Genomic DNA, 27,063 nt, shown 5'->3' with positions numbered 1-27,063 from the left:
TGCTGATCAATGTTTATATGTGAATAAAAGCCAAAAAAAATTCAATCTGTTCATCATATAAAGCAATCAAGTCTCTTGAGAAAATTTGGACTAAACCGCTCAATTCATATGGATTCGTTTTATGATCTCTTTATGAACTTTCTGAAGTGTCAAAGTGGTAGTAACATATTTGTCAATGGAGGAAGAGAAATCATTCATTTCATTTAAAAAAAAACACACACACAAAAAAAAAAAAACTTGTGTTTCGAAGATGGTTTAGAAACGACATGGTGTAATTGACGACAGTTTTTTCATTTTTGCTGAACTATCCCTTTAAGGAGATGTCTGTTTGGGTACAAGTAAACAGGAACTACAATTAACTGGCCATGATTAATCTTTTAAGTTAAATTGTGCATTCGAAACACCTGAGATATTAACAGAAATGTGTTGTGGAGTAAATAATTCCTCCTCTGGCATCGCTATACCTATTAGACATTGTCAAACTTGCTAAATGCATTGTGAGTAGTTATTAAGTTGTTTTATCATAAACTGTAGAAAAAAACGAAAAAAAAAACAAAAAAACATACTTTTAAATAAAAAAAAACTGTTAAAATTAATAGACTTAATAGTGAGATCAACATTTCAAAGTATCAGGACAATCACATTAAAACTGCAGTCACATGTAATATTCTGAGTCATTAGTCACTGAAATTGTAAATATACTTCTGCTCTGGGATTCAAGTAAAACAACACTGGATTTTAGTCAAAGATCAAGTCTTACACCTTAATATAACCTGTTCAGATGGAGAGTTTCTATTTACAGTGATTTACTGTACTGTAAGAGCAATGAAGTGCCTTCATCAGAAGGTACAGAGGTGATGCGTTACCTGTCACATGTCATCCTTACTTGGAATGAACCCACAACCATTACACTAACTGGTCAGATCATTAACCATTAGATTCCCATCATCTGGAGATAATGTACACTAACAATTCATGATTCTTCATTACAATTAAAAGTGAGGACCTCATTTAAATCTAAACGTCGGTCTACTGGAAAACATTGAAGGTTTTCCTCTACCTTTCGCTTTTAGTCCTCTTTCATACATTTTATTTTGTGTTAATATGGTTTCTGAAGAAGCAGCTTCCACCATTTTTACATTATTATGTTATTCATGGCTTCATGGCATCGATTACAACAAGCATGGAATGAATGAATGCATATTTGTAGGTAGTAACAAACGTGCATTCAAACGAACACGCACACACTCACTCACACAATAAATTTCCTAGTTCTACGTGGCCTCATGTCTTCTTTAGACCGTCATGGGCAATCTCTTCTACCTCTACAGGTCTTTTTTGCTCTGAGGGCTCTTCGAGTGGTTCTGCTCAGCTTTGGACAGGTCGGGCTTCTCCGGTGACATCAACTCCAGGAGATCCACTAAGGCCTTCCTGATATAAGCGCCAAACTTGTGAGAATCCTGCAAAAAAACAAACAAGAAAATTACAACCAAATCGCTAAATGTGATTTTCAACAAACAATGGTGTAGCACCATAAAGTAGTGTTGTCAAAAGTACATGTGGTGCTTTGAATGATGTTCAGCAGATTTGTAAACACCTCTGATTGGTCAATGTGTTCATGCGCTCATCAAATATGTCTTAATTAAATGGAAAAGTTTGTTTTTTTTAAAAGAAACTTGAATAATATGTAAAATTATAAAGTAATGTTACAAGAAAAAAGTAATCTGATTAAGTATCCCATACACTGTAAGAGTTTTTCCCCTAACCAATTTTAGCAAGACATGCCAATTTGTTCATTAGTCTCTTTTTCCTATTTCTGGAAATTTGGTCAAGGAAGCAGATATTGGTGTACTAACAGTCTGAGGGCAGGAGTGTTTGCTGGAAATATGGAAGTTAATCATGTTTTCTCCGATGATGATGTAAGACACGCCATAACCATCATCTGCGACCTGTCAAGAGTACAAAGATGAACATTTATAAAAATGCACAGATAATAAAGTAAAAAAAAATGAGAATATTGATGGATAAAAGTGAATATGTATGAATAATTCTGACCGGGCCAAATCCTCCACCGCAGGTGGTGTAATCTGGGTGGTTAACGAAATCAAACAGCTCCACCTGCTGTAGTGGAGTCTGACTGGTGGACAGACGCCACGTTTCTGAAAGGACCTGAAGAAAACACACACAAATATTTTTAAATAATACGATATTTACAAAATTAAAGAACTATATACACACACACACATACATACACTACTGGTCAAAAGTTTTTGAATGGTAAGATTTTTTAATGTTTTTAAAAGAAGTCTCTTCTGCTCACCAAGGCTTCATTTATTTGATCCAAAATACAGCAAAAACAGTAATATTGTGAAATATTTTTACAATTTAAAATAACTACTTTTTATTTGAATATCTTTTAAGATGTAATTTATTCCTGTGATCAAAGTTGATTTTCAGCATCATTACTCCAGTCTTCAGTGTCACATGATCCTTCAGAAAACATTGTAATATGCTGATTTTCTGCTCAAGAAACTATTGTCAATGTTGAAAACAGTTGTGTACAATTATTTTCAAGATTATTTGATGAATAGAAAGTTCAAAGGAACTTTATATAAATATGAAAACATTTTATAACATCAGCATAAATTAAAAGCTGTACCACGTTACCATGACGTATTAATACTTAATTTAAATAATGGCTTTTTAATCTTTTTTTCACTTTTATATAATACGAATTAACCAACAATGAGCAATACAATTGCTACAGTATGTATTAATCTTTGTTAACAATAGTTAATTGTTAGTTCATATTAGCTCAGGTCCATTAAATAATATTAACTTCTGAATTTAATAATGTATTAGTAAATGTTGAAAAATAAGATAAATGATTCAGAAGTATTTATCATTGTTCATGTTATGCACTAATGTAATGTTAACAAGTGAAAAGTGTAAAGTTTATGTTTTGCACTACTATAATGAGAATCATCAAGAATGTAATGTCACAATCTAAAAAATCCTAAAATGAGTTTCATTTTTTAAAATAAATTCTTTAAGCGCATTTCCAAGGAATCAAAATCAGTTCCAACTTCCTTGTGGAGCTGATAAAACAAGGATATACAGTTACTGCAGGGACATTCCCAGAGTCACACACCTCTTTGAGGAAGGGCGACTCCTCTCCAAGGTATTTGGACACAATGTAGAGGCAGAGCAGGTGTCGGTCTATCCCTCCTCCCGTCATAGCCATCCTGTACATATGCTGGTGTTTCTCAGAGGCCATACGGAAGAGACGTCGACACACCTCCTTACTCTACAGAGACACAGAGAGAGATGTTTAAATACGAGTATGTTTAAGAAGACGTACTATTTGTGACTTAATTGTTCTTAAACTATTCACAATACAGTTTGAAATGAAAAAGTAATCAACCGTCAAATAAAAATACTTAAATTACTTTATTAAAATGCAAAAAGTACAGGACATTCACATGCATTTTAAATGTAACAGCATTTAACAATATTTTTGTTGTGACAAATATTTAAGTGTGTAGCGTGTGCATGCATGAATAATTTATGATGTTTATTACCTCTCCACCCTCCAGTGCTCGGACAAAAGCGCAGCTCTCACTGGTGCAGGAACGCACCGTCTCGGTCCGGCCCTCGCGGAACAAACGGGTCATAGACGCTTCGTAGGTCAGGGAGAACGTGCCTCGATTCTGGATACGGGGAAGGAACGAGAAAGGAAAAATGTCATTATTATTACCTTGACAGTTACATAAATTGTTTAATGTTTCTTAAACAATTTCTGTGAATAGTTAAGTTGCTAAATTAGACATCAGAGATTTGTTAAATATACACACTAAATAAGTTTAAAATATAATATATAAAATATTTCAAAGTATATTTTATATAAGTCATAAATGTAAGTAGTGTAAGTCGAGATATACCTTAGTAGTTGCATCAATGCAACTTGTTCCTGGTCAAAACATTTCCTACATAGTCATACATGTACAAAGCAATTTCAGTGTTCAGAAAAGTTTCTTAAAGTGCCCCTATTATGCGTTTTCAGATATTATCTTTCATGTAGTGTGAGATATGGCTGTTTGTGAATGTAAAAGATCTGCAAAGTGCACAATAAATGTAGTTATTTTCTCTGAAAAGAAATTTCTGAACTGCTTGAAACGAGTCAGTAATTCAAACCTACATAATACCAAATTTGCATAATGCCAGCCTATGGTTTTCATTGGCTGCCAGTAAGTCTACTTTGCCCCACCCTCAAACAACAAATATGTGCTGAGGAAGATTCGAAGTGGAGATTCAGATATGGTAATGGACGTTTGGTTTCCGACATGCGCTATAAGTGGTCGACCAATCACAACAAACTGGGCCGTCTGACCAATCAGAGCAGAGCAGGCTCCTGGAAAGGAGGGGTTTGGAGAGACATTTCTTGAACCGTTTTAGACACTGTGAGAAAAGAGCTGCAATGTGTATTATGAGAAGTGTTTTTTGATCATGGATGCATGTAAATCTACTGTAGGAGACTCCAAAACAACATTAGGAGCCTTTAAAATAGCATAATAGGGGCACTTTAAGATATAGACAATGTAGATGTGTGAAATATATACACTTTATTAGTGTATAATATATCTTATATACAGTAAGTCACACATTATTTGAATGTCACTGCATTAGATATGAAAAACATGAAAAAGTACACTTTCAAACAAATAATAAAACAATAGAAGTATTGCATAACTTTGTGTTTGTGAAGCTTCAGTGGAACATATTCATATTTAATGTGATTCTTGACACCTGTGGTTCCTCTGCTAGTGTGAACTTGAGGAGAACTGACTTCAGCACACTGCGTTAGGTTTTGTGTCTTACCCTATAATAGGCCAACTGTAGCGCAATCTGAATGAAGGCATCTGGACTGATTTTACACTTTTTGATGGCGCCCTTGCCAAACTCTTGTATTGGGAACACATGGAAGTCGATGTCGTCGGCGAGGGCCTGAGCCACAGCGAGAGACTGTTCCACACGCTCTTGACACTGAAAACACATACAGGAAGATCAATTATTCAGCGTCTCCATTAGATGTCACTGTATACTGCATGACTGTAACATGAGAAGGTGTGACAGTGTGTTTGTTTGTACCTGTACAGGTATGTCCCAGGTTAGTCTAGTAGGTTGAGGCAGGGAGGAGGCGATGTCTCCTTTACAGTGACCTTCTTCATTATAACCCAACTGGAAACAATCAGTAGTCATCACATACTGAGAGAGAAAGAGACAGTGGTATTAGAAAACAGATAACATAGTAATAATAATAACAAACAGATTTGTAAGTTATGCTCTCTTTATTTGTTCACATGCATGTTTGAAACACAGTTCAGCATATAAAAATATGCAAGAGAAAAATGCAGATATTACAATGACATCACTGACAGAAAGAATTGATATCCATTTTTCATGTTGTACACTATAACTCTGTGATACTTCAATTCACCTGTAGCATTTAAAATGATAGAATTTTAGCAGCCATTCGATGTAAACATTTATCTACTAGAATTTTATTATCCCTATTATAGTCAAGCAAGAACTATATACCACCTAATGCTTAAGACAAGAAATCTTCCTATGAACCATATCAACTTATTCTTAGCAAGCGCCATTAAGTTTATCTAATCTCTTAATTATTTATTTGTTCATAGTCTCTTTTTCACTCGCTCTGTCTCTCACCTCCCACACATGAGCCATTATAGGTGCATCCGCCCAGGAGTGTTCACAATTGAGTCCGTTCTTTCCATTTTTATACACCACCACTGTGAACGACTTATCAAACCATCTAAGACCAAAAAAGCAAAGCACTTTCTTAATAAAGAAATATATATACTAGCAGCGTAAGAGCAAATATAGCAAAACATTTTTGTGTTGTCAATATGTTTAGTGTTTAGTGTATTCATAACATAACTGAAGGACAGCTTTGGATGGATGAACATCTCACCTGTCGTAGCACTTGCCGTGCAGCAGGGACTTGGCATACCGATCCAAATTGCCAGCAGGATCATCTCCCATCATGCCTTGCTCATCGTCATCAAGGGCAACGAAGAACGCCGCTTTCTCAATGCAGTCCAGAGATCTCTTATTCACGCCTGAGCTGAAGAACTCCTTCCTCGCCTGGGCCCAAGGGATTCTGGGAAAGAAAGTTCAAAATATTTGAGCATTCATAGAAAAGCCTTAAAAAAATAAGTAAACTTAAATAAACGTCCATTTCATAATGTTCAGTGTTTATATCAGTGGAATGGAAAGATTATTAATAACATCAATGCATAAGAAATACTAAAATTTGGGTTATTAAAGTGAACTAAAACCATAAAAAAAGTGTTGAAATAATAAAAGAAAATAAAAAATTAAATACTTGATGTAGTAAAATAACTCAAATGGAAATAAATAATAAAAACTATATAGACATTTTTAAAAACAAATGACAAAAACACAACAAACTTACTAAAACTTTTAAATTAAAATGAAAAGCAAATACAAAAATAAAATCTAATTCAAAATGTATATAAAAATATAAAATATCTCAATTGCACTAAATTAACACTAATTATTTGCTAAATATGCACAATTTTAATTTAAATTCTAACCAATCATTTGATTTACATTCACTGTAACTTTTATTAAAATGTGTCATTTTACATTTATTTACAAACAGAAATCTGTGCACATGCATGTTTGTTTTGTGTCAGATGAACCGTTTATAGTGTGTCAGCAGCAGTACCTGTCCCCTGCCGTCAGCGCTGCCAGTTTGGCCTCTCCGGGCGCCGGGGGTGACGGGTCGTCAAGGATACGCTGAACCTGGTGCTCGATCTCTCTGGGAGACAGCATACGGCCAGCATGATACAGCCACAGGCGGAAAAAACGCCCTCGGTGGAAGACCGCGACATACTCACTGTCCTGCCAGTGAGTCAGGCAATCTAAAAACACACCGAAAATCATTAAATGCAAATTCTTAATGTTTGCACTCATGCTTTGTGCATTATGAGCTTTTGAATCATCTGAAAATGATACCAAAAACTGAAGATAAAGACTTTAAGACATTCAGAGAAGAGGACAAGTCTGAGTGTGTTTGTGCATCAGTGTGTACAACACAAACCAGGCCAGTAAAACAACAGATGTGTTTGTACTTGTGACCTTTCGAGAAAACAGACTAATGTCAAACATCAATTCATCCTAGAAAGTATGTGGAAATGTGGAGAAAAGACTGAAAACCACGATTTCCACAAACGTATTAAGCAGAATGTCTGTTTTCAACATTAATAACATTAAGAAATGTTTATTGAACACCAAATTATCATATTAGAATGATTTCTGAAGGATCATGTGACACTGAACACTGGAGTAATGATGCTAAAAATTCAGCTTTGATCACAGAAAAAAATAAATTTTAAAATATATTTAAATAGATAAGAGTTATTCTAAATTGTAATCATATTTCACAATATCACCGTTTTATTGTAACTCAGATCAAGTAAATGCAGCCTTGGTGAGCCAAACATTTTAAAAATCTAGCATTACCTGTCTCTTCTCCAGGAATGCGTGTGGTGTTGAAAATCCTCTCACACTGAGCGGCACACAAAGGAATATTTAAACCTGGAACACGACTCTAAAAAAAACAGAGTTAACTGTTAATCAAGGTAACTTAACAATTTTCCACCCTCTCACTGACAATTACAATTAAAGGGACAGGCCACCCAAAAATTCTCATTCTCGTTATAATTAGTGGACTACCCCTTTAAGAATGTTAATATTGCTACTTTAACTATATGTAAATGACTTATGATTATCTGACCTCAGTGTACTGGCATTCAAAACCTCTATCACCAAAAGTTGCTAATATGATACGCGATTCTGCTTAATATTGTATGTAAATTGGAGTGGAGTTTAGTTGCTACAAGATTTATGGTGTATAATGTTTTATGCACACTACAGCAAAAACGTTTTCCCCTTATGTTGTTATTTTTAATGCAAGTATGCAAAACCCTGACTCAATACAGACACAGTCAACCAAAATGATTGTGGCACTTCCCTATTCACACACTCACACTCTCCATTACCCATCTATAGTTTAACGAAGTTCAATGCACAGCTAAAAACAGCTCTGCGATCAATCTCTGTCATTGCTCATGGCGACGAGATGTTTCACCCTCCACATAATACCATCTGTCAGTGCTGCAATGTGGACTCACAGGTTTGATTTCCTCTCTGTTGAGTTTCCTGCGGTACAAGAGACAAGCATGCAGCGTGTTTCCTGCTCTCGCTGCTTGAATCGGTGTAGGTGTCACGTACAGGAAGTCCTGAGAACGAAAGAGAAGGACTTTACCAAATCGCTTTACCACTAGAACTTCCTGCTTGTTTGTGTGATTGTTTTCATTCTGTGAGTCGTACCATTCCATAGTAGTTGCTATTGACCATGATTGGGCTACGCCCCCTCAGATAGATATACTCCTCCCACCAATCGCTGACCTTAAAGATGCAGACACAAGAAAGGTTAATTCAGTCTAGGACATTATTGAGAGGTCTTTGCTGACAATACAAAATGAGCAATATTGTGTATATGGTGATAATGTTGAAAAGAAAGCTTATAAAGATAGTAAGCAGCTGTTCACCAAGCTTACGATTAAATTTCATATTTGAAATCTGACAACCATCATCTCATAAATTTAGTTTCTGAACCCTCAAATACTTGTTTTGGTCATTCATTTAGATGAGGGGGCCTGAAAATGGTAATTTTTGAAAATTGGTTTCAAACTGCAAGTTTTTGAAAACAATACTGTTATTGTCTCTGTGTAAACTAGAAAAAAATGAGAATTTGTGAAAACAGTGACGTCGTGTGCATGCGTATTAAGTGTTCAGTCAATAGGCGTGTAGTGTTTCTTTACAAAGTGACATCGCCAGTCGATAGTCGTTTTCAGGTACCTGTGCAAACGAGGATCATTTTGACAGTGCTGTCGTCTATACAACGGAAAATGCAAATGAAAAACTTTTCCATTTTTAGTACATCGTGTAAACGTACCCTCAATTTTTTAAGAGCAAATGCAGAAATATCAATATATATATTATCATATTTGGAAAAATATTGAGATTGAATCAGTGCTGGGCGATCTATCTCAAAGTAAAACCAGTCAGGATATCTTTGTACCATCTTAAAACAAGCAAAAAGATGATTTTCAGGTCAACGTGAAATAAAAAAAACTGACCCTATTTTACTTATTAAATTCAATATTAAACTTAATTCTTTGCCTCGGCTTATTAGCACACTATTTATTCTAAAAAATATATATATAAATGCTTGTTTTCATAATCTTTCCTCAAAACTTCCTTCTTTCCAAACACTCTCCTCACATCACCTTTATTTTGGTGTGTAATGCCCACTTTTTATGATCTAACCAATTCCTTTTAATTAAATTAAACTCCTTCCTAAGCTTTCCTTCTTAAACATTCAGTTTCACTCTGATATATTTCAGACTACGGAAGTAAAACAGGTTGCATTTTTAAGGTTGCATTTTAAGACTGACAGGTATAGTCTGAAGTTCATGTGGTTGTTCTCACATAGTTGGATGCCCACATGGCTTTCAGTTTGAGGTACCACTGCAGGCGGTTTCCTAGACCGCTCTCAAACTCCTTGGCCAGAGTCGTGATCCTCTCGTATTCCGAATCGCTCATCAACGGACGTGCAGACTCCAGGAACTAGAGCAAAAGAGAGACAGCTCGGGATGTTAATAATCATCATTTTTGCCATATAAAGTGTATTTAGCGATGCATTTTGCTGCTGCTGATGTTGACATAATGATAATCTCACCCTGTCAACAGTGTCCTTGACTGCTGGGACAGGCAGGTTGGGCAAAGAGCCCTGGTAGCTGTACAACAGAGGTTGCCTGCCTGAGAAGATCCGGACCATGGCCTGAAAAAAAGCACATTTAAAAGGTAAAGTGTTTTTACTTGTGATTTGAAGCTGATTTAGAACAATGTGTAAAAGTGCTATGCAAATAAAATTGTATTGACTCCAATGCAGCAAATTTGGGGCAGGACTATCCGTTTGCCAACCAACTGCAGAAGGGATGCGTGTTCTGGAAGTCACTGTTTTTGCTATTCTGTTTGGTGATACTGGAATCACAGGACATCAGGACACACTTCACCTTTATTTACCGTTTACCGCAGGTTGGGTGGTTGTTGTTTAGGTGTGTCTGATAGCACGACTGTACTAACCGCCCAGATTTTGGTGGTGTTGGACACCTTCCCATGCTGTTCAAACATCCAGCCGTGATAGGACAGTAACTGCTTCAGGCAGAGCCTCATGGTGAAGATCAGGGAGAACCAGAGCAGAGTGCTGAACAACACGGCAGAGACCACCGTCCGACACTGAATGCTCAGAGAATCACTAGAGAAAGACAGACAATATTACACTACTGCATGCAATACTTTGCACTTTTTTAGTTTTTGGGACACTCTATGAAACAGGTGCAGTTTGATAAGATGAATGCAAGTCATTTTTTAGGATTGTAAATATCCTATCAGACCAGGATCATGTTTTGTGTTTGTTTACTGTGTGGTTTTCATGTTCTTCTTTGTATTTTAATGTGAATTTTCTTTCTTCTGCTGCCCATCATGACCAGGAAAACGGTAGAAGAGATACTGTATCTCAATGAGACCTGCCCCTTAAATAAATAAATACATAAAATAACAAAATAAAAAATGTATTTAAGTGTTGCATGATCATTTCAAGTATCTTTTCAGTTATTACTTTTTATTTACTACTTAAAATAATGTTAACAGCCATGGTTGACATTTTAAGATTATCCATTACTTACAAACAAGGGTTTTTTAAAAACATGAAATAGATAATTACTTTAAAAAGAGAAAATATTATAGGGTCGATGCATAACCTGAGAACACAACTTCAAGTCTTTTAAATAACACTTTATATTTACTAAAATCTAAAAATACATACACTACCATTCAAACGTTTATAAGACTTTGTAATGTTTTCGAAATAAGTCTCTTCTGCATTTATTTGATCAAAAACAGTAAAAACAGTAATATTGTAATATATATATATATATTACAATTTAAAATAGCTGTTTTCTATTTGAATATATTTTAAAATGTAATCTATTCCTGTGATTTCAGCATCATTACTCCAGTCTTCATTGTCACATGATCCTTCAGAAATCATTATGATATGCTGATTTACTGCTAAAGAAACATTTCTTACTATTGTCAATGTTGAAAACAGAAAGGGTGAAGAAAGTAAAGAAAAATGAATTTTTGTTAATGTGTTTAGAAAAATGCTTTATATTAATGGCATAATTGGCACCAGCTATTCATTATTAAAGTCATTGTTACACACATTTATGAGGGTCATAAAATAGCATCTGTGTTGTAAAATAACTCTTTTGCTTTTGTCTGAAGCTAACTCAATCAATCAAGGTGTGTGAAGGTACACACACCCTCTTCAGGCACGCTCATGTTTTCATGGGTGGGAACAGATATTCTTTTAAAAAGCTTGTAAAGTGAGTTACATAGGAGGACGACAATTGTTTCATGTGTATCTTTGAGTCACTAAAGCAGTTCACATTGAAGATAATTCATTTGTTTCTGAACTGGGATCAAATTCAACAATGTGACCCGTTTTACCTGACAGGCAGATGTTCTTGGATCTTAGCGATGAGGCCCATGGAAGGGTCCGAGCGCGTGTACATGGTGGCCAGGATCGCAATGACAACAAACAGCCATGAGGACGGGCTGGCGGGATACACACCAGTGATCACGCTGTTCTGTACAAGAGAAGCAGTGAACAAACACAAGAAAAATGAGGAAATACGGCCAGAATAAACAAAAGACACACTAAGAAATCCAGCTGGGGAATGTGTGAGAATTATTGATGCTAAACATGCACAAAAATAAACCGGACAGATTTAGTAGACGAAAAATATAAAATCAAAATGAGCTATTTGCTTTTTTAATAAAGACTGTGCACTTAATTGTTCATGTGCATTTTATTCTAAAATAAATAAATATCTGTTTTTATAATCAAATATCAAAATGCACTGATTTTCTCTGAAACAAAAGCAATATTGAGAAAGAGATATTTAAGTGCCCCTATTATGCCATTTTAAAGGTTCCTAATGTTGTTTTGGAGTCTCCTGGAACAGGTTTACATGCACCCAAGATCAAAAACACTTTGATTTCCTCATAATATCCATTGCAGCTTCAGCTCTTTTCTCACAGTGTCTGAAACAGTTTGTAAAGGATTCAGTCTCTAAGCCCCTCCTTCCGAGAGCCTGCTCTGCTCTGATTGGTCAGATGGTTCAGTCTGTTGTGATTAGTCGACCGCTTACAGCATGTTTTACATTCACAAACAGTTACATTACACACTACATGAAAGATAATATCCGAAAAAGCATAATAGGGGCACTTTAACTAATATCATCACCTAACATCCACAATCCAATCAAATCAAGCTATATTAAACCAAATCCCACACCAAACATTATTCTGTGCTAAACATTCAGATTCATCACATGAAAAAACTAGATGAAAAAAGTTAGTCAAGACAAACTTTAAGTTGGCTTGAAAAAGCCGGTCCAGAAAGTTTGAAGCAGTTTTAAAAGTTTGAAGTTTCAGAGTTTTCAGTTTAAAAGTTTAAGTTTTATTTTAGTAGTTTTGATAGATAGATAGATAGATAGATAGATAGATAGATAGATAGATAGATAGATAGATAGATAGATAGATAGATAGATAGATAGATAGATAGATAGATAGATAGATAGATAGATAGATAGATAGATAGAGATTTGCTAGGGTACTCAGGGTGGTTGCTAAGGTGTTGCTATTTTGGATGGTTGCTAGGGTACTCGGGTGGTTGCTAGGGTGTTGCTATGAGGTTGTGAGGGTAATCAGGGTAGTTGCTAAGGTGTTGCTATGTAGTTGCTAAGGTATTTTGTATGGTTGCGAGGTGGTCGCCATGGTGTTCTGGGTGGTTGCTATGTGGTTGATAGATAGATAGATAGATAGATAGATAGATAGATAGATAGATAGATAGATAGATAGATAGATAGATAGATAGATAGATAGATAGATAGATAGATAGATAGATAGATAGATAGTGGTTGCTAGGGTACACAGGGTGGTTGCTAGGGTGTTGCCATGCAGTTGCAAGGGTACTCGGGCTGGTTGCTAGGATGTTGCCAGCGTGATTTGTGTGGTTGCGAGGTGGTCGCCATGGTGTTCTGGGTGGTTGCTATGTGGTTGATAGATAGATAGATAGATAGATAGATAGATAGATAGATAGATAGATAGATAGATAGATAGATAGATAGATAGATAGATAGATAGATAGATAGATAGATAGATAGATAGATAGATAGATAGATAGATAGATAGATAGATAGATAGATAGATAGATAGATAGATTATTTCACGTTTACCTTCAGCCGTGTGACACGTTTCTTCCAGGAGCGGAAGCCTGACAGATAGACCTGTTTCAGGGCCTCATGGGACAGCTGCAGGTCGATCCCCTCTGGAGTGATCGTGAACTGAAACGCCACGGCCTGATGGGCTTCTGCCATTTCTAAAGAGTGTGAGACAAAAGCAGAGGCTCAAATTTCACTGCAGCAAAGGTATTTTATGCAGGCGGGTGCATGATTGCAGCTCTCAACGTGGCGGTACCACATACCCATCCCATTATCTCACTTATACTTACTTGATCACCATCCACCATCCATTATGAATCAACAAGTTCAACATTTTGAGTTATGATCCATTAAGGCAAGAGCAGCGAGTGCTGATACAGGCAGATGTTTCTGTCAAGGGTTCGTTTATGCTTATAAAACACATGAGAGGCTCTACAGTCAGTCTGTGTAACGAGAGGAAACTTCCTTCAAAACTCTCATTCTTTTTCATTTCACATTTAGACAGATCAGACACTTACACTTTATATATTAATAAAATGTATAAATAAATAAAATCACTCCCACATCTACATCCAGACAAGATGTATCTATGGCAACAGTGTTGTTATGGAAACCAAGAGCAAAGGGTTCCCTCGTGACTACCAGTCTGCTGCTCAACCAAAACACTGTTACAGTATTCAACAAGAGTCACTTAAACCTTCATACATACAGTGACATACACAAGCTTTACACTGTCAAAGCATTATTAAAATAATTTACATGCCTATTAGATTTGTACATGCATATAAAATATTCAAATAGTCCAGTGACAAATGAGAAATGTTAGTGTTAACTAAAATAGAATATAAATAGAAATATAAAAAAAGCTAAAGAAAATGACTAAATGAACACTAAAAATAATAAAACTAATTAAAAAAAAATTAATAAATACTATAATAGTATATAAAAAAGTAACACTGAAAGGTGATAAAATAACAAATTATTACACAATAATGAATGTAATTTTTTTACATTTATATTTCTGTGCCATGTGACCTGAATGAAACACTTTTTCATTAAAAGTTTTTCTAAAAATCCAGATTTTTAAAAAATAAAATATGCTTCACTGTTTATTTTTTATATAGTTTTATTTTTAAGATAATATTTTATACATAAAATTATAAATATATAAATAATTGTATACATAAAATGTTATATACATTACACATACAGTCAAACCAACGATTCAGACATTTTTGATATATTTTTACTAGTAAGTGCAGGACACTATAGTTCATTTATATATAAGTGAGGATAGCAAAATAAATTAAACTGTGACATATTATACCCAAAAACTACCGGTAAAATTGATAAAAATTTGGGACCAAAAATTATTCAAACACTTTGACCTGACCATGTTTTGCTTAAGAGTTATCTGACATCATTAAGATTATTGTTTTCTGACACAGTTTAACTCCGAGATCTTGTCATATTTTATTACCATTTTTTAAACTATAGTGAATAAACTATTAATGAATGAAATGTTCAAGGTGTCTGAATAAATTATGGTTTGACTGTGTGTGTGTGTGTATATATATATATATATATATATACTGCCCTCCAAACGTTTGGAAACACCCCTGGCAAAGTGTGGTTTTGGACGATATCAGCATAAATCCTTATCATTTTTTGGTGCAAATACATTACAGTAACTTGACATTATCATTGAAGACCAGCAATAATAATTTTCATTTTGATTAAATAATAATGGAAATATATACATGTTAAAGTCAGACATGCCCCTTTGCCAGCTGTGATGCCTGGTTACTGGTTTAAACTTGGCCCAGGTTTGTGAAAGATCTTTGGGTCAGCACACCTTAATAGCTTCAACAATTGATTGCCAATTAAGTTTAGAATACAATGAACCAATCAGAACCTGCTGAAGTTTTTTTCTATGAATAATTTGTTTATATAATAAAATATGTTTTCGTAGTTTGTGTTGTCCCTTATCAGTGCAAAATGATCACAAATTAAAAAGGATTCATGCCAATATTGACCAAAACCCCACTTTTCTAGGGCGTTTCCAAACTTTTGGAGGGTAGTGTATATAATAATTTCAGCATAAAATAATTTTAGCATAAAAATAAGCTCATTAATCAAATATCTGGTAATAAAGAAAGTTCAGAAAACTAAGTATGCAAATAAATACACAATCCCACGTCATCACACGGGGCGCTGCTCTCTGGGACTCTGCGGGAAATATGCAAATGAGGAACCTCCAACCCAACTGCACTATCACATGTGACCAGACGAGGGCGCTGCACAGAAATGAATTGAATGACCTTTAACCTAATTAAAATAACGACCTGAATTAATTAATATATGTTGTACTAAGACACTGGAGTTTGCTCTTTTTGGAATAAGGAAACAAAATAATATTCAAATAATGAAACATACATGAGTCAAAAAAGATATAAGACCGTGATAAACAGGTGCCAGACTTTATCAAAGGCTTATCAATTAAATTACTACCAACTCTTCCAACAAAACACAGACTATCTGAATTATAAAAAGGGCATATTGCATAACAGAAGCAGTTAATCAGTGATTTCCCATAGTAATCTAAAAAAATAAAAACCTAGCGGGCGAAAAACAAACACAGAGCCAGAAAACAGCCGATATAAACTACAGTTAGACGGTCGATCAGATCAAAATGGCAGCTGAACTGAGAGTCTAATGTCATTAAATAGTGATGGAAATGTATTGTAAGTATTATCAAGGCCAATAACGGATGATTGTTAGCACAGCAGCTATAAAAACCGTTAATCAGCACAAAATACCCCTCACATCTCCATCATCATCTATCGTCTCCACCATGGTCTCCACACACTATAGACCATCAGGCATCATTATAGTGACAGAAAGCATCATCTCTAACGTTACCTGCTGTTTACTGATGTTACTGATGACGGGAACAAAGTGATGGGCTCCTTTCCTCCCTTCTGCTTTTGAGGAACATAAACATAAACAAATAATTGCGTTACTAATAATCTCGTAATCACCCCGGTATAGATGCTGACAGCTCACTGGTATGAAGCGTAACTGGATACAAAGTGCCTTTGATACTAAGTGCGAAAGAATGTAAAAGATACAGCGATGAGGGCGGGAAACAAGCGGCTCGGAAGTGAGCTGGGATTGGTTAGAAGGCGATGACGTCTCCGTGGAATAACTTGACGAGCGCGCTGGCAAATCATCGGATAGAATGGCGCGTAACGGGCGGGAAGCGTCGCAGTGATTGGATGTCACGGCTGTCAATCAAAGATTAGGGACAGGCAGCAGTGACACGGCTTAGTTTGATCATGGGTGCGGAACAGGGAGTATAAAATAAACATTTTAGTGTTATTATCAAGCAGAAGTAGATATCCGTGTAAAATCATTTCCGCTACTTCATACACTGCCTCTGTGGTCAATATAGTTCATATATTATCTTATTTTGCAAATTTATTTTCACTTACATGTTTCTTATTCTTAATTTACATGGTTCAATGATAAATAAGGATGTCTGAGATCATGTAAAGGAGGATATTTAAAAAAAATATATAGTTTAAATGTTCACATAATGTTAAATTATTAGTCATTTTTAACATTTTAATTGCTTTCCTTGCAGCTTAAATCTATGCGCGTGCAAAACTCCTTGTTTTACGAAACGTTTTTGCATTTTCAAGTTAAAACATTTATGCAACAAATACTACATACAAAAAAATAACTTTTAAAAGTACTTTTACAGACATTAAAATCAGTGTTCATTATAGAAGATGTGTATTTAAGTCACTGTATAAATAAAAATACAAAAAATACATAAAAAAGTGTCAAATTATCAATACACATACATACATTACAAAGTGCTATAGCTTAAAGTTAAAGTTAATCCTTCTTAAGGATTTTCCATGACTCATTTTGTTGTGTCCATGAGTGATTTTTGTTGAGACTACTATTTTAAAAGAGGAAGTCTAAACTGTTGAATTGTTTTGTTCTGATGTAATGTGTGAGAATGGAAGAGAACAAAATGGATGAAGTTCGCTACTTGTGTCTCGTGTGCTGCGTACAGACACCACAGACTTTTTCCATCAAAGCGGGAAAAGACCACCCAGCCCCTCGACCCCCCTTCCCTTGCCTTACATAAGCTGTTCAACTGACCTATTTCACAGCAGGAATTACCTGTGGGTGAGCATGGAGCAGGATTTACCCCACTGTTTAAATTAGTGTCTTTCACCTTTCCCACAATTATTGATTACTGAAGTCAACATGCTCACAATGTGAACTGTTATATAAATCTGGACCTCATGTTAAAGGTGCAGTAAGCAATTTCTGAGAAATGCTGAGCACCAAAACACACTTGGAGCCAATCAGCAGTAAGGGGCGTGTTCATTCGTGAGGGAGGAGGTGCCATGTGTTGCATGGCATGTTTGTGAATGTGGGGGCGGAGCTTTAAAGATAGGGGTGTGATCCTTTTGGATAGGGGCGTGTTTGTTTTGCTGGTTTCAAGTATCAACAGCATTTCTCTGAAATCGCTTACTGCGCCTTTAAGTTCATTTTATTTACTCTCACTGAAGTTGCATCAGAATACATTATCTAAATAGCGCCCTCTTGGTATTTACTTCTGCAGTGTTTGCAGACTTCCATGAAGAGCTGTTCAAAGTGTGGAGTGTTTCCCTTTAGCACAATAACACAATTCAAACACAAAGTTGTTCTGATGAGCCGCTTCACTATCGTTTAGTTTATTCTGATAAACTGCATTAAAGAACTTTGCATCCATTTTAAAATACTAGTGTAATATCAGATATCACAGATAGTGTTAAATGGTAGATAGATAGATAGATAGATAGATAGATAGATAGATAGATAGATAGATAGATAGATAGATAGATAGATAGATAGATAGATAGATAGATAGATAGATAGATAGATAGATAGATAGATAGATAGATAGATAGATAGATTTAACAAAAACTTGACTCAAAACCTTTTAGTTACTGTAGCTCAAATTCCTAATGTTGAATAGTGGGGCATGTTGTCACAATGAAACCTGCCATTAAACAAAACAAAATGTCCATCAATAAAACAATTATGAAATAGTTGAATGGTTGTAAAGCAAGCATTGCCAACAAAAAGACAACTTGCCCCAACCAGACATTTATGGTCCTGAGAACCTCTCAGTTAAAAAATACCTGCATTATATTGTTGATTTTAACATCCATAATTATCTGAATGTATGTCAGTGTGGGTTTATGGTGTTCACATATTCACTTTATTGATGATATTGGCATTTTAGACAGGATGACAGAATTCACATGAAAATATTCTAATTTAAAGGGATAGTTCACTCAACAAATCAAAATTCTGTCATCAGTTACTCACCCTAAAGTTGTTCCAAACCTGTATGCATTTCTTTTTTTCTGCTGAACACAAAAGAAAACACTTTGGAGAATGTTGGTAACCAAACAGCTGATGGATCCCATTGACTTCCATTGTATTTTTTCCCATACATTATTTCCAGCTGTTTGATTACCCATATTCTTCTGAATATCTTCTTTTGTATTCAGCAGAAGAAGAAGAAATCATACAGATTTGAAACAATAGTATATGATGACAGAGCTTTTTGGGTGAACTGCCCCTTTAAGAGAGTTTTAGGTGTTTGAAACCAAAACACTCCAAGAGAAAACATGCATTTTGTGTATTTGGACTTTTAACTCAAACCCTTATAGTTACTGGTAGTCCAACTTCTCTGTGTGACAACCTATTCCGGTTACTCCTTTATGTAAGCAGAACAGATTCCTAAAACAAACAGAATAGATTTATTTTTTTTTAAAGTAACGCTCAGTTTGACCACACGAGGCCGCTGTTTTTCCTCTTCCACTGACAATGAGAGGCAGCAGCAGCGCAGCATCCCGCATCACACAGAAGGATGCTGGCAACCATGTCTGAAAAAACACACACAAATGGCTGACTAGGTGGAAACAGCGATGTAGCTTTGAAGATGCCATCCTTTTTGGTCTCTCGTTTTCTCTTCTTTCTCTTTTTGTCCAGTTTTAAAGGGACAGCTGGCAAATCTATCCCTGAAAGGGAAGCTCTCGGTGAGTAGAGAATAAAGGGGCGCATAGCGGGTCTGGATGAGGGAGTGGTGGGCTATTTTATTTCTAAAACATCGAGCAAACGAGCTAAATACTAATGCAAAAACAGATATTATCTGTATTCATCAGCCTCGGATTGCTAATTGCATATTCTGAAATGCAGATTTTGGCGAATTTTACTGTAAATTCATCGCGTGGCTTTATATACCGGAAACAATAAGTGTATATTATTGAAATATTGGCCTTTCACTGTTTGAAATTCCCAAGCTATTGCAGCACATATTGAAGCTTTCTGAACAGCTTTTGGTGTGCCTGTCAATTATGCAAATCTATGATTTACTGAGGCCCACTGGCAGCTCATTACAAGCGCATTATAAGTGTGCTTATTTATTACTTTAGCTGTCTATATGATTGCATGCTATTGTTCCAGAGCTGTGAATGCTGTATGAAAGCTGCCTCATTCTTTTTATGAGAATCATGCAGCTGTCTGTGTTCAAATCTAAGAGGTTTCTTTATGCATTGGGTCTTTCAGTGCACCATATACTAGGTTAAAAGGACCATTTATTATATTTGAGGTTTATTTCTGAACGTAAACATGTCTGGAAGTGCTATTGCAATGCATCTGGTCATCTGAACTTGTTTTATCCCTCTCAGAGGTGCAGGTGAGGGTCCAGGTGTTTGACGGCGGTGATCTTTCACCCCTGCCCAATGCTGCTATTACTGTTCATGGGAACCAGAGTGTGTTGGCACAAAGCAAAGCAGGCAGTGATGGCGTGCAGGTAGTCAGCTTCCTGTACCGCACAGGAACATGGGTAATCATTACAGCATCTCAGAGAGATTACCTCACCAGCTCAGTGCCATGGCACGCCAGCCGTTTACCCTGTGAGTAAACACTAATGTAAACTGAATAAATTGTACGTTATACACAGGGCTTGACAATGCAGTCACTCTGAATTTTATATATAATATATACATTTTTCAGTTGTAGTCTTTAAAAAGGCATCTGAAAAAATAAACAAAGTGCAATGAAGTGCTGTCAAAAATGTTGATACATATTGATACTGTAATATCTGAAACACTTCCAATACTCATTTTCCGCAAATAGATAGACAATACCAGCTGCACTTTTCTCACTCTCTCATCTCTTCGATAGCGAGTTGACACACAAACCCGCCTCCCTTCACTCACACATTTCATTTGCTCTGGATGAATATTGTTGGTGTTACGTGGGATTGCGCATAATTTTACTCATTCCCGCATATTTTGTGCTCATACTCAAAGTGCGCGCAAACAAAGCCGCCTCTGAGTACTAAATTGAGTTGTTTTTGGCTGTTTATTGCATTTAAACAGTCAAATACACATAATAATGTCAAAATGCCAGTATTGGTGAGTATTCACGTAAACACAGTCAGTTATATTTTAAGTGAACATAAACAGTTGAGAAAGAAAACGCATGTGTAACAGTATATTGGATCCGTGCATCAGGTCTTAAAGTGACAGCAGCCTAATATACCTGCTGCCAAATTATGAGATAATATTAAAAATATCTATAAGGCAGTTTTTCCCCATGGTATTGATGTCAAAATTGTGGCCAGTGAAAATACTGAGTGGCTAGTAACTTTGAAAAACCACAGTAGCTGGTGAGCAAAAAAGTTAATGTCAAGCCCTGATCTTATACAGAATCTGTAATAATCTGTAAATAATCCTAAACCTTTTATTTCCATGTTTAAATTAACTTAAATGTGGTCTGAGACTTCTGTGCACAACTGTCATTGACATCTGGCAATTCTCATATACTGTAAGTGAAATTTATATTGGTGTACATTATCATGATGTTCAGTGTGGCATAACAGACATCTGTGCCCATTTTATTCAAATCTCTCTCTCTGTCTCTCTGTTAGTATATGCCTCTGTCAGTCTTTACCTGATGGCCCAGAAACCGGGCACACTGATCCTATATGATGATGTCATCCAGGTCTTTCATGGCTCCCCAAGTAAGAAAACATCTTTAAAGCAACTTCTTATCAGAAAATATAAGATTATTATTGAGGATTGTGGGTTTACCAATAGGTGACATGAAGTTGGCACATGCATGGCATGTGTACATATATTATTTTCTTCTCCTTGAAGCTTTCATCTTATGTCAACCTGACACTTCAGTTTCCTGCAGCTGTCACCATAGCAACAGCAGAAATATTCTATTTCCATTACGGAATCTTTTGGCATCTGAATCTAGTATCTAATTGCTCTAATTCTACTGTAATGATAGGGCATTTATTGTGGAGTAAAGACATCCATTGTAAGGTTATCAATGAAGTGCCTCAGAGAGGCTTACATTTCACAAAATATTAGAACAAAGGAAGTGAATTGCCTAAGTGGCAACCCAGCTATGAAGCATTCATTACATTTAGTGATTTTGCAGACACTTTTATTCGACGCAGAAGTGCCTTTAGTTGTCATACATGCATATTAGAAACTGACTTAAGACATTTCTATTCCTAAATACACTCCTTTGTTTCAAACTAAAGAATTCAATTATAATCATAGAATAATGTTGGTTTACACAAACGTTTTTGCATAAAAATGTTGTGTATCCATACTAAACATCACAAAAGGAACATTTTTGAAAGAAGATGGTGTAAACATTCTAATCTGGTCCATTTCATTTTTGGCCATTGAACACTTCTGTGACTTCAAAGTCTCCAAATAATGTAAAAAAAACAACAACAAAAAAACAATCCACCACAAATAACATTGATTTTTCAAGAAACACATTTAGGCCCAGACTTTTTAATTATGTGCCATAATAATCTCTCTAATAAAATTAGTATAGTTATGTTTCTTTCCAGACATTGCACTTTGGGGCTGTTTACATGACACCATTTTCAACTAAAAATGGAAATTTTTTTTCAATTTGTTGTAAACTACAAAAATGCATATTATTTGTTCAGTCTATATAGGCACATAGTTTTTCTTTGCAAAGTGACATCGCCAACTACTGGCCTGACAGCAGAATACAGCGTTTTAATCATTTTTGTAGATTCATGTGAACGGGGATCATTTGTGTAAACATACCCTCAATTTCTATTACTGTTTTAACCTTCAGGTGGGCGGAGCCAACCATGGCTGCAAGTTCCAAGGCGGAGCTTACAGTTTAACTCCTCCTACACAGAACTGACCGCAGTATTAACAACAGCCAGAGAGCAGAATGAAATCAACTCATTCCCTTACCCACTCGCCCTGGAACCAAACAACACAGGTCCGAAAAACACTACAGTCTTTCTATATAAGTCTATATAAGATTGTGAGATATTTGTGGAAGTCTTGCAGTATGAAAGAGATCTATAGACAAAAATAGTATATTTATGATGGTGTTACTGTGTTAAGGAGGAGAGAATGGCTGGACGGACCTGACAACCATAGCAGCGGTCAGCGCACAACTGTTTGACCGCGAGGGTCGAGCGGTTGAGGTCACCGAACCCGTTCACATCTCCGTACCTCTGCCTTCTGATACTCGCATACGATCTGCCACCAGCATACCGGTATGGATGTACGACACCAAGACAGGTAAGTACTATCATGCTTTAGACACCTTAAAGACATGCTTTTATTCAGCAAAAGTAGCTTGTGTCGCTTTACACAATAAAAATGGTAACTTATTTTCCCATCTGTGACTATCAAAGTGCCAAGAAAGTCAATCCTAACTCGTCATTTTGTAAATAATGCTATGTGTTTGTATCATAGGACTATGGGTACGAAACGGAACAGGATTTATCACTCGAGAGGGATCACAGCTAACGTGGGACTTCACTGCCTCCCAGCTTGGCTACTGGATCGCAGCCTTCCGTTCTTCAGCAGGTAACATACTCAAATGTAACCGCATTGATGCATGCCGGAAAAACACACATCCGTATCTTGACTCAAAAACATGCACACAAATACTAAGCATGCTTTGTATTTAAACACTAGGCTCAGGGTTGTCTCACCCAGGCCTGAGGGACATCACAGCCTACCACACCTTCTTCCTGCTGTCCATCCTGGGATCTCTGGCTCTGCTGGTATTAGTCTTACTCTGTGTCCTACTCTACTACTGCAGGTGTGTACTAGTTTGTCTGAATCTTGTGTAATTATAAGCAACATAGTTTCATTGGAAAAACATGTCATCTAAACATCTACATTTTTTCAAAACCGTAACTATTCATACAAAGTGTGCCGCACAAGTCCTGAAAAGTGAAGCCAAAGCATTTCAATCGCCCCCTGGTGGCTGGCTGCTGTAAAGGTCATAATCCCCACCCTTTCCATGTAATCAAATGGGACACAAGCCAAACTAAAAAATTCAATTAAATATTTCACATTTTTTTCCAAAGATGGTTTCCGTCATTTTATGTAGTTCTTATCACACATGTATGTGAAAGTGTTTGTTATTAGTTAGTTTTTTGATGCTATAAAAACAGGGTGTAACATCATGATTGACAGTAGATGTAATCCGCAATGGCCATTACTGGCATATTGTGGCTTCATTTTTCTTCAGTGGAAATCTGTATAAGTGCAGACTCAATGCCCAAAGTAGCTTATTCTTGTCCATGTTTCACTCCATTTCGAATCAGGCACACAGAAAGCCACCTGGGGAACAGTATCTCTTTCAGCTCAATACACTTTCAACTCTTTTTTTAGTATCGCACATATCCGGCAGGAGACTATATTACAACAGTCACATTGCATGATTTGACTGATGTGGATGTTATGTAGCAGAGCACTGCTTTAAAGGACAGGAACGGATTGCACCATCGTGTTTTCATAATTTTTGGAAGCCAAAATCCAAAAAAGAAATAGAAACTATCGCATGCCTAGTCATTAAATCATCTTTGAGAGCAAGGGGGCCCCCTGGTGGTTCGGGGGCCCTACTCAAATTGCGAATTTTACATATAGGGAGGATTGGCACTGGCAACACTCGCCACACATTTCAGTTCAGCTTCTGCGATATGTACAACAACCAATGTAAAACATTACCAGAATCATGTTTATCGGATTCGGATAAAACTGAACATGCTTTAGCATCACTTACAGGACATTTCACTTTGAAAGTGTTGTGAAACGTGAGAAACGACGTACTATAAAAAAAATATTTTGTTTTCCCACTGAGTAAGACATATATTATAAGATTACAATAAATGAACGTTTCTGACTAACTGAGAGTGCTATTTCTAAATGTCAACATTTGTTTTCCAGACGAAGGTGTCTGAAGCCCCGACGGCAGCAGAAACAGGTTCAAGCTCCTTCTGCTTTGAACGGATCCAAGCGGGACCAAGGCACCTCCATGTCCCACTTGAACCTCATCTGTGGTGGCCATGCCGAATCCGCTGCCACCAACGGCAACTTGGACGCCAACAAATCCGAGGGATCCCCATCCCATGCCTTCAAGAGTGCTCGGGAGGAGTTTACCAGACACATTCCTGCCCACAAGCTTAGGCATTCCTCAAAGACCAAGCAATCCAAAGGTGCCCAAAGAAATGCAGAGAGCTTCCCAATGAAGGTGCATCGAGCCACAGATACAAGTAATCTGGACAGCAATCTTCTACATGAGGACTACGGACGCAACTACAGCCCTGACGAGAAGGATCGCGACTATCGCCGGAGGCATGTCGTCAATGATAACCGTGGCTACACGTCTGATCCGCCTTCTCCACCAATTGTTGACAAGCCTCCGGAGTACTCGCAGGTTTTGCAAGGGCCCGATCACCTCGCTCGTCCAACGTCACTCAATACGCAACCAGGTCAGATTATATTCTGCAGCTCATTGGATCAGATGAAGGAGAATATGTACCGTAGTATGGTACCAACTCTTGTGATCCCAGCCCACTACATGAGGCTCTCGTCAGAGTTTGGTGCCACAGATCAGGGAAAGGATGGAGCGAACCAGGCAGACAGAGATGGACAGAGTTCACAGGGTGCCAGCAGCGGGATTCAAGGCCAAAACCACCAAGGCCAGACCCCTGGTTCAGGCCATTCAGAAGCCCAAGAAGGTGCATCTCCAGCAGGCTCAGATGAGAGTGTTTGGCCCCCCGGTGGAACACCGGCACCGGTACACATCCCTGTTTTGTTCAATGACTCCACCATTTCGCAGATGAATGGGGAGCTTCAAGCACTCACAGAGAAGAAGCTTCTGGAACTGGGGGTGAAGCAGCACCCTCGTGCCTGGTTCATATCACTTGACGGACGTGCCAACGCTCACGTACGCCACTCCTACATAGATGTAGGTGCTGATCATGGCCACAGTGGAACGCACAGCGGCAACCACAGCGCCCAAAGCACGTTGAGCGCCCCTGCCGGGAGCAGTAAAGACCGAAATGTAGATACAAGTCTCCATGAAACCCAACATGAGCGCAAATCCGCATCCGGTCGCAAGACCAAAGAGGAACACCACGGAAGCGGTCGCAAGGGCCATGGGGGAAGCAGCTCCAGCGGTACAAGTGGTGGGAAGCACTACTCCAAACCTACCTACCGTGATCCTCTCGACCTGAGTGGAGGAGTGAGCCGCATGGGGGCCAGTTCGCCACTGGAAAACCCATTGACCCCTCTTTTGGATGACGGTCCCGAGGAACCAAGGGGGTCTTCAATGCCGAGAAGGGGTCGTAGCAGGGGTAACAGCTCACGTAGTAGCAACAGCGAAACGCAACGTGACTCTGTCACCAGCCCGGAAGATGACAACGACCTCGATGACAAGGATGAGAACAAGAAAAGTCCCTGGCAGCGTATTGAAGAGCGCCCCCTTATGGTGTTTCATGCCAAGAAGTAGAGTGAGAAAATCAATCCCAGCAGCTGCCTTTACCAATTAGACGAACTAGAGATGTTCAAATTGATAACGACTTTGAAAGTTTTACAAATGTCACCCAAAAATGTTCACAGACTGACTATTTGTGTCTTGATAATTTGAGAGAGTTTCCAAAAAAAGAATAAGGGCAAGTGCATTCAAATAAAGCACAACACACAAAGAGGAAGACTTTGTCTTACAGTCTGCGGTCTGATATTTCCAAACCAATCAGACTCTAACAAACTATTGCATCCAAAAGTACCCAAGTACCTTTTCACTCTCAATGATTTGGTGGTAAATAACTTTTTGAATGGATGGATTTTAGCTTGAGTCTTCGATATGTTGGATCAAGAACTTGATGTCTCCCGATCTTCATGTTAAACTTTAGAGACCTGTTTCCTTATGTTCTAATGCAGTATATTTCTTGGTATCCCTTCCCAACTCGCTCGTTCTTCTACCTTCAAACTCATAATTTTGATGTCAATTCTTCATTCAATCTTCCATACATTTTTTTACATGTTATGTGCATCTCTAACCTGAAATTTACAAACATTCCAGATTTTTTACTGCTAGTCCTTAATATCTTACATAGATTGAGGAAAATTAAATTAAGAAGGCTTTATGTTCACATTTATGTGTGATGTGATGTTATAGCAATTTCTGTAAGCCATTA

At 37.1% G+C, this 27,063-nt stretch overlaps 2 protein-coding genes across 3 annotated transcripts; one reads left to right on the top strand and one right to left on the bottom strand.

Annotated features, from left to right (window-relative positions):
• Positions 1-535: 535 nt before the first annotated feature.
• Positions 536-16,616, bottom strand: LOC137014375 (carnitine O-palmitoyltransferase 1, liver isoform). 2 transcript variants are annotated; one of them, XM_067378659.1, is made up of 19 exons: positions 16,392-16,616; positions 13,485-13,627; positions 11,692-11,831; positions 10,264-10,435; positions 9,857-9,958; positions 9,607-9,744; positions 8,443-8,520; positions 8,244-8,351; positions 7,573-7,660; positions 6,776-6,971; positions 5,996-6,184; positions 5,731-5,836; positions 5,149-5,265; positions 4,879-5,043; positions 3,582-3,710; positions 3,152-3,307; positions 2,056-2,169; positions 1,857-1,949; positions 536-1,460 (listed from the first exon to the last, which is right to left on the bottom strand). In XM_067378659.1, the coding sequence occupies exons 2-19, from the start codon at positions 13,623-13,625 to the stop codon at positions 1,326-1,328; spliced, it is 2,367 nt and encodes a 788-aa protein (XP_067234760.1). In that variant the 5' UTR covers positions 13,626-13,627; positions 16,392-16,616; the 3' UTR covers positions 536-1,325. The 2 variants fall into 2 exon arrangements, with proteins under 2 accessions (XP_067234760.1, XP_067234761.1); XM_067378660.1 differs by lacking the exons at positions 13,485-13,627; positions 16,392-16,616 and adding an exon at positions 10,601-10,712 and having other exon boundaries at positions 11,692-11,829.
• A 2,827-nt stretch (positions 16,617-19,443) lies between these two features.
• Positions 19,444-26,375, top strand: LOC137014312 (protein FAM171A2). The gene is made up of 8 exons (XM_067378579.1): positions 19,444-19,582; positions 20,234-20,461; positions 21,481-21,573; positions 22,686-22,838; positions 22,967-23,146; positions 23,324-23,437; positions 23,549-23,675; positions 24,809-26,375. The coding sequence occupies exons 1-8, from the start codon at positions 19,486-19,488 to the stop codon at positions 26,373-26,375; spliced, it is 2,559 nt and encodes an 852-aa protein (XP_067234680.1). The 5' UTR covers positions 19,444-19,485.
• Positions 26,376-27,063: the final 688 nt, after the last annotated feature.

This window comes from Chanodichthys erythropterus, chromosome 23 (assembly GCF_024489055.1).
Source record: "Chanodichthys erythropterus isolate Z2021 chromosome 23, ASM2448905v1, whole genome shotgun sequence".
Classification (NCBI taxonomy): Eukaryota; Metazoa; Chordata; class Actinopteri; order Cypriniformes; family Xenocyprididae; genus Chanodichthys; species Chanodichthys erythropterus.
Note: the sequence above shows the minus strand (reverse complement) of the source record. Positions and strands in the feature narration are given on the sequence as shown.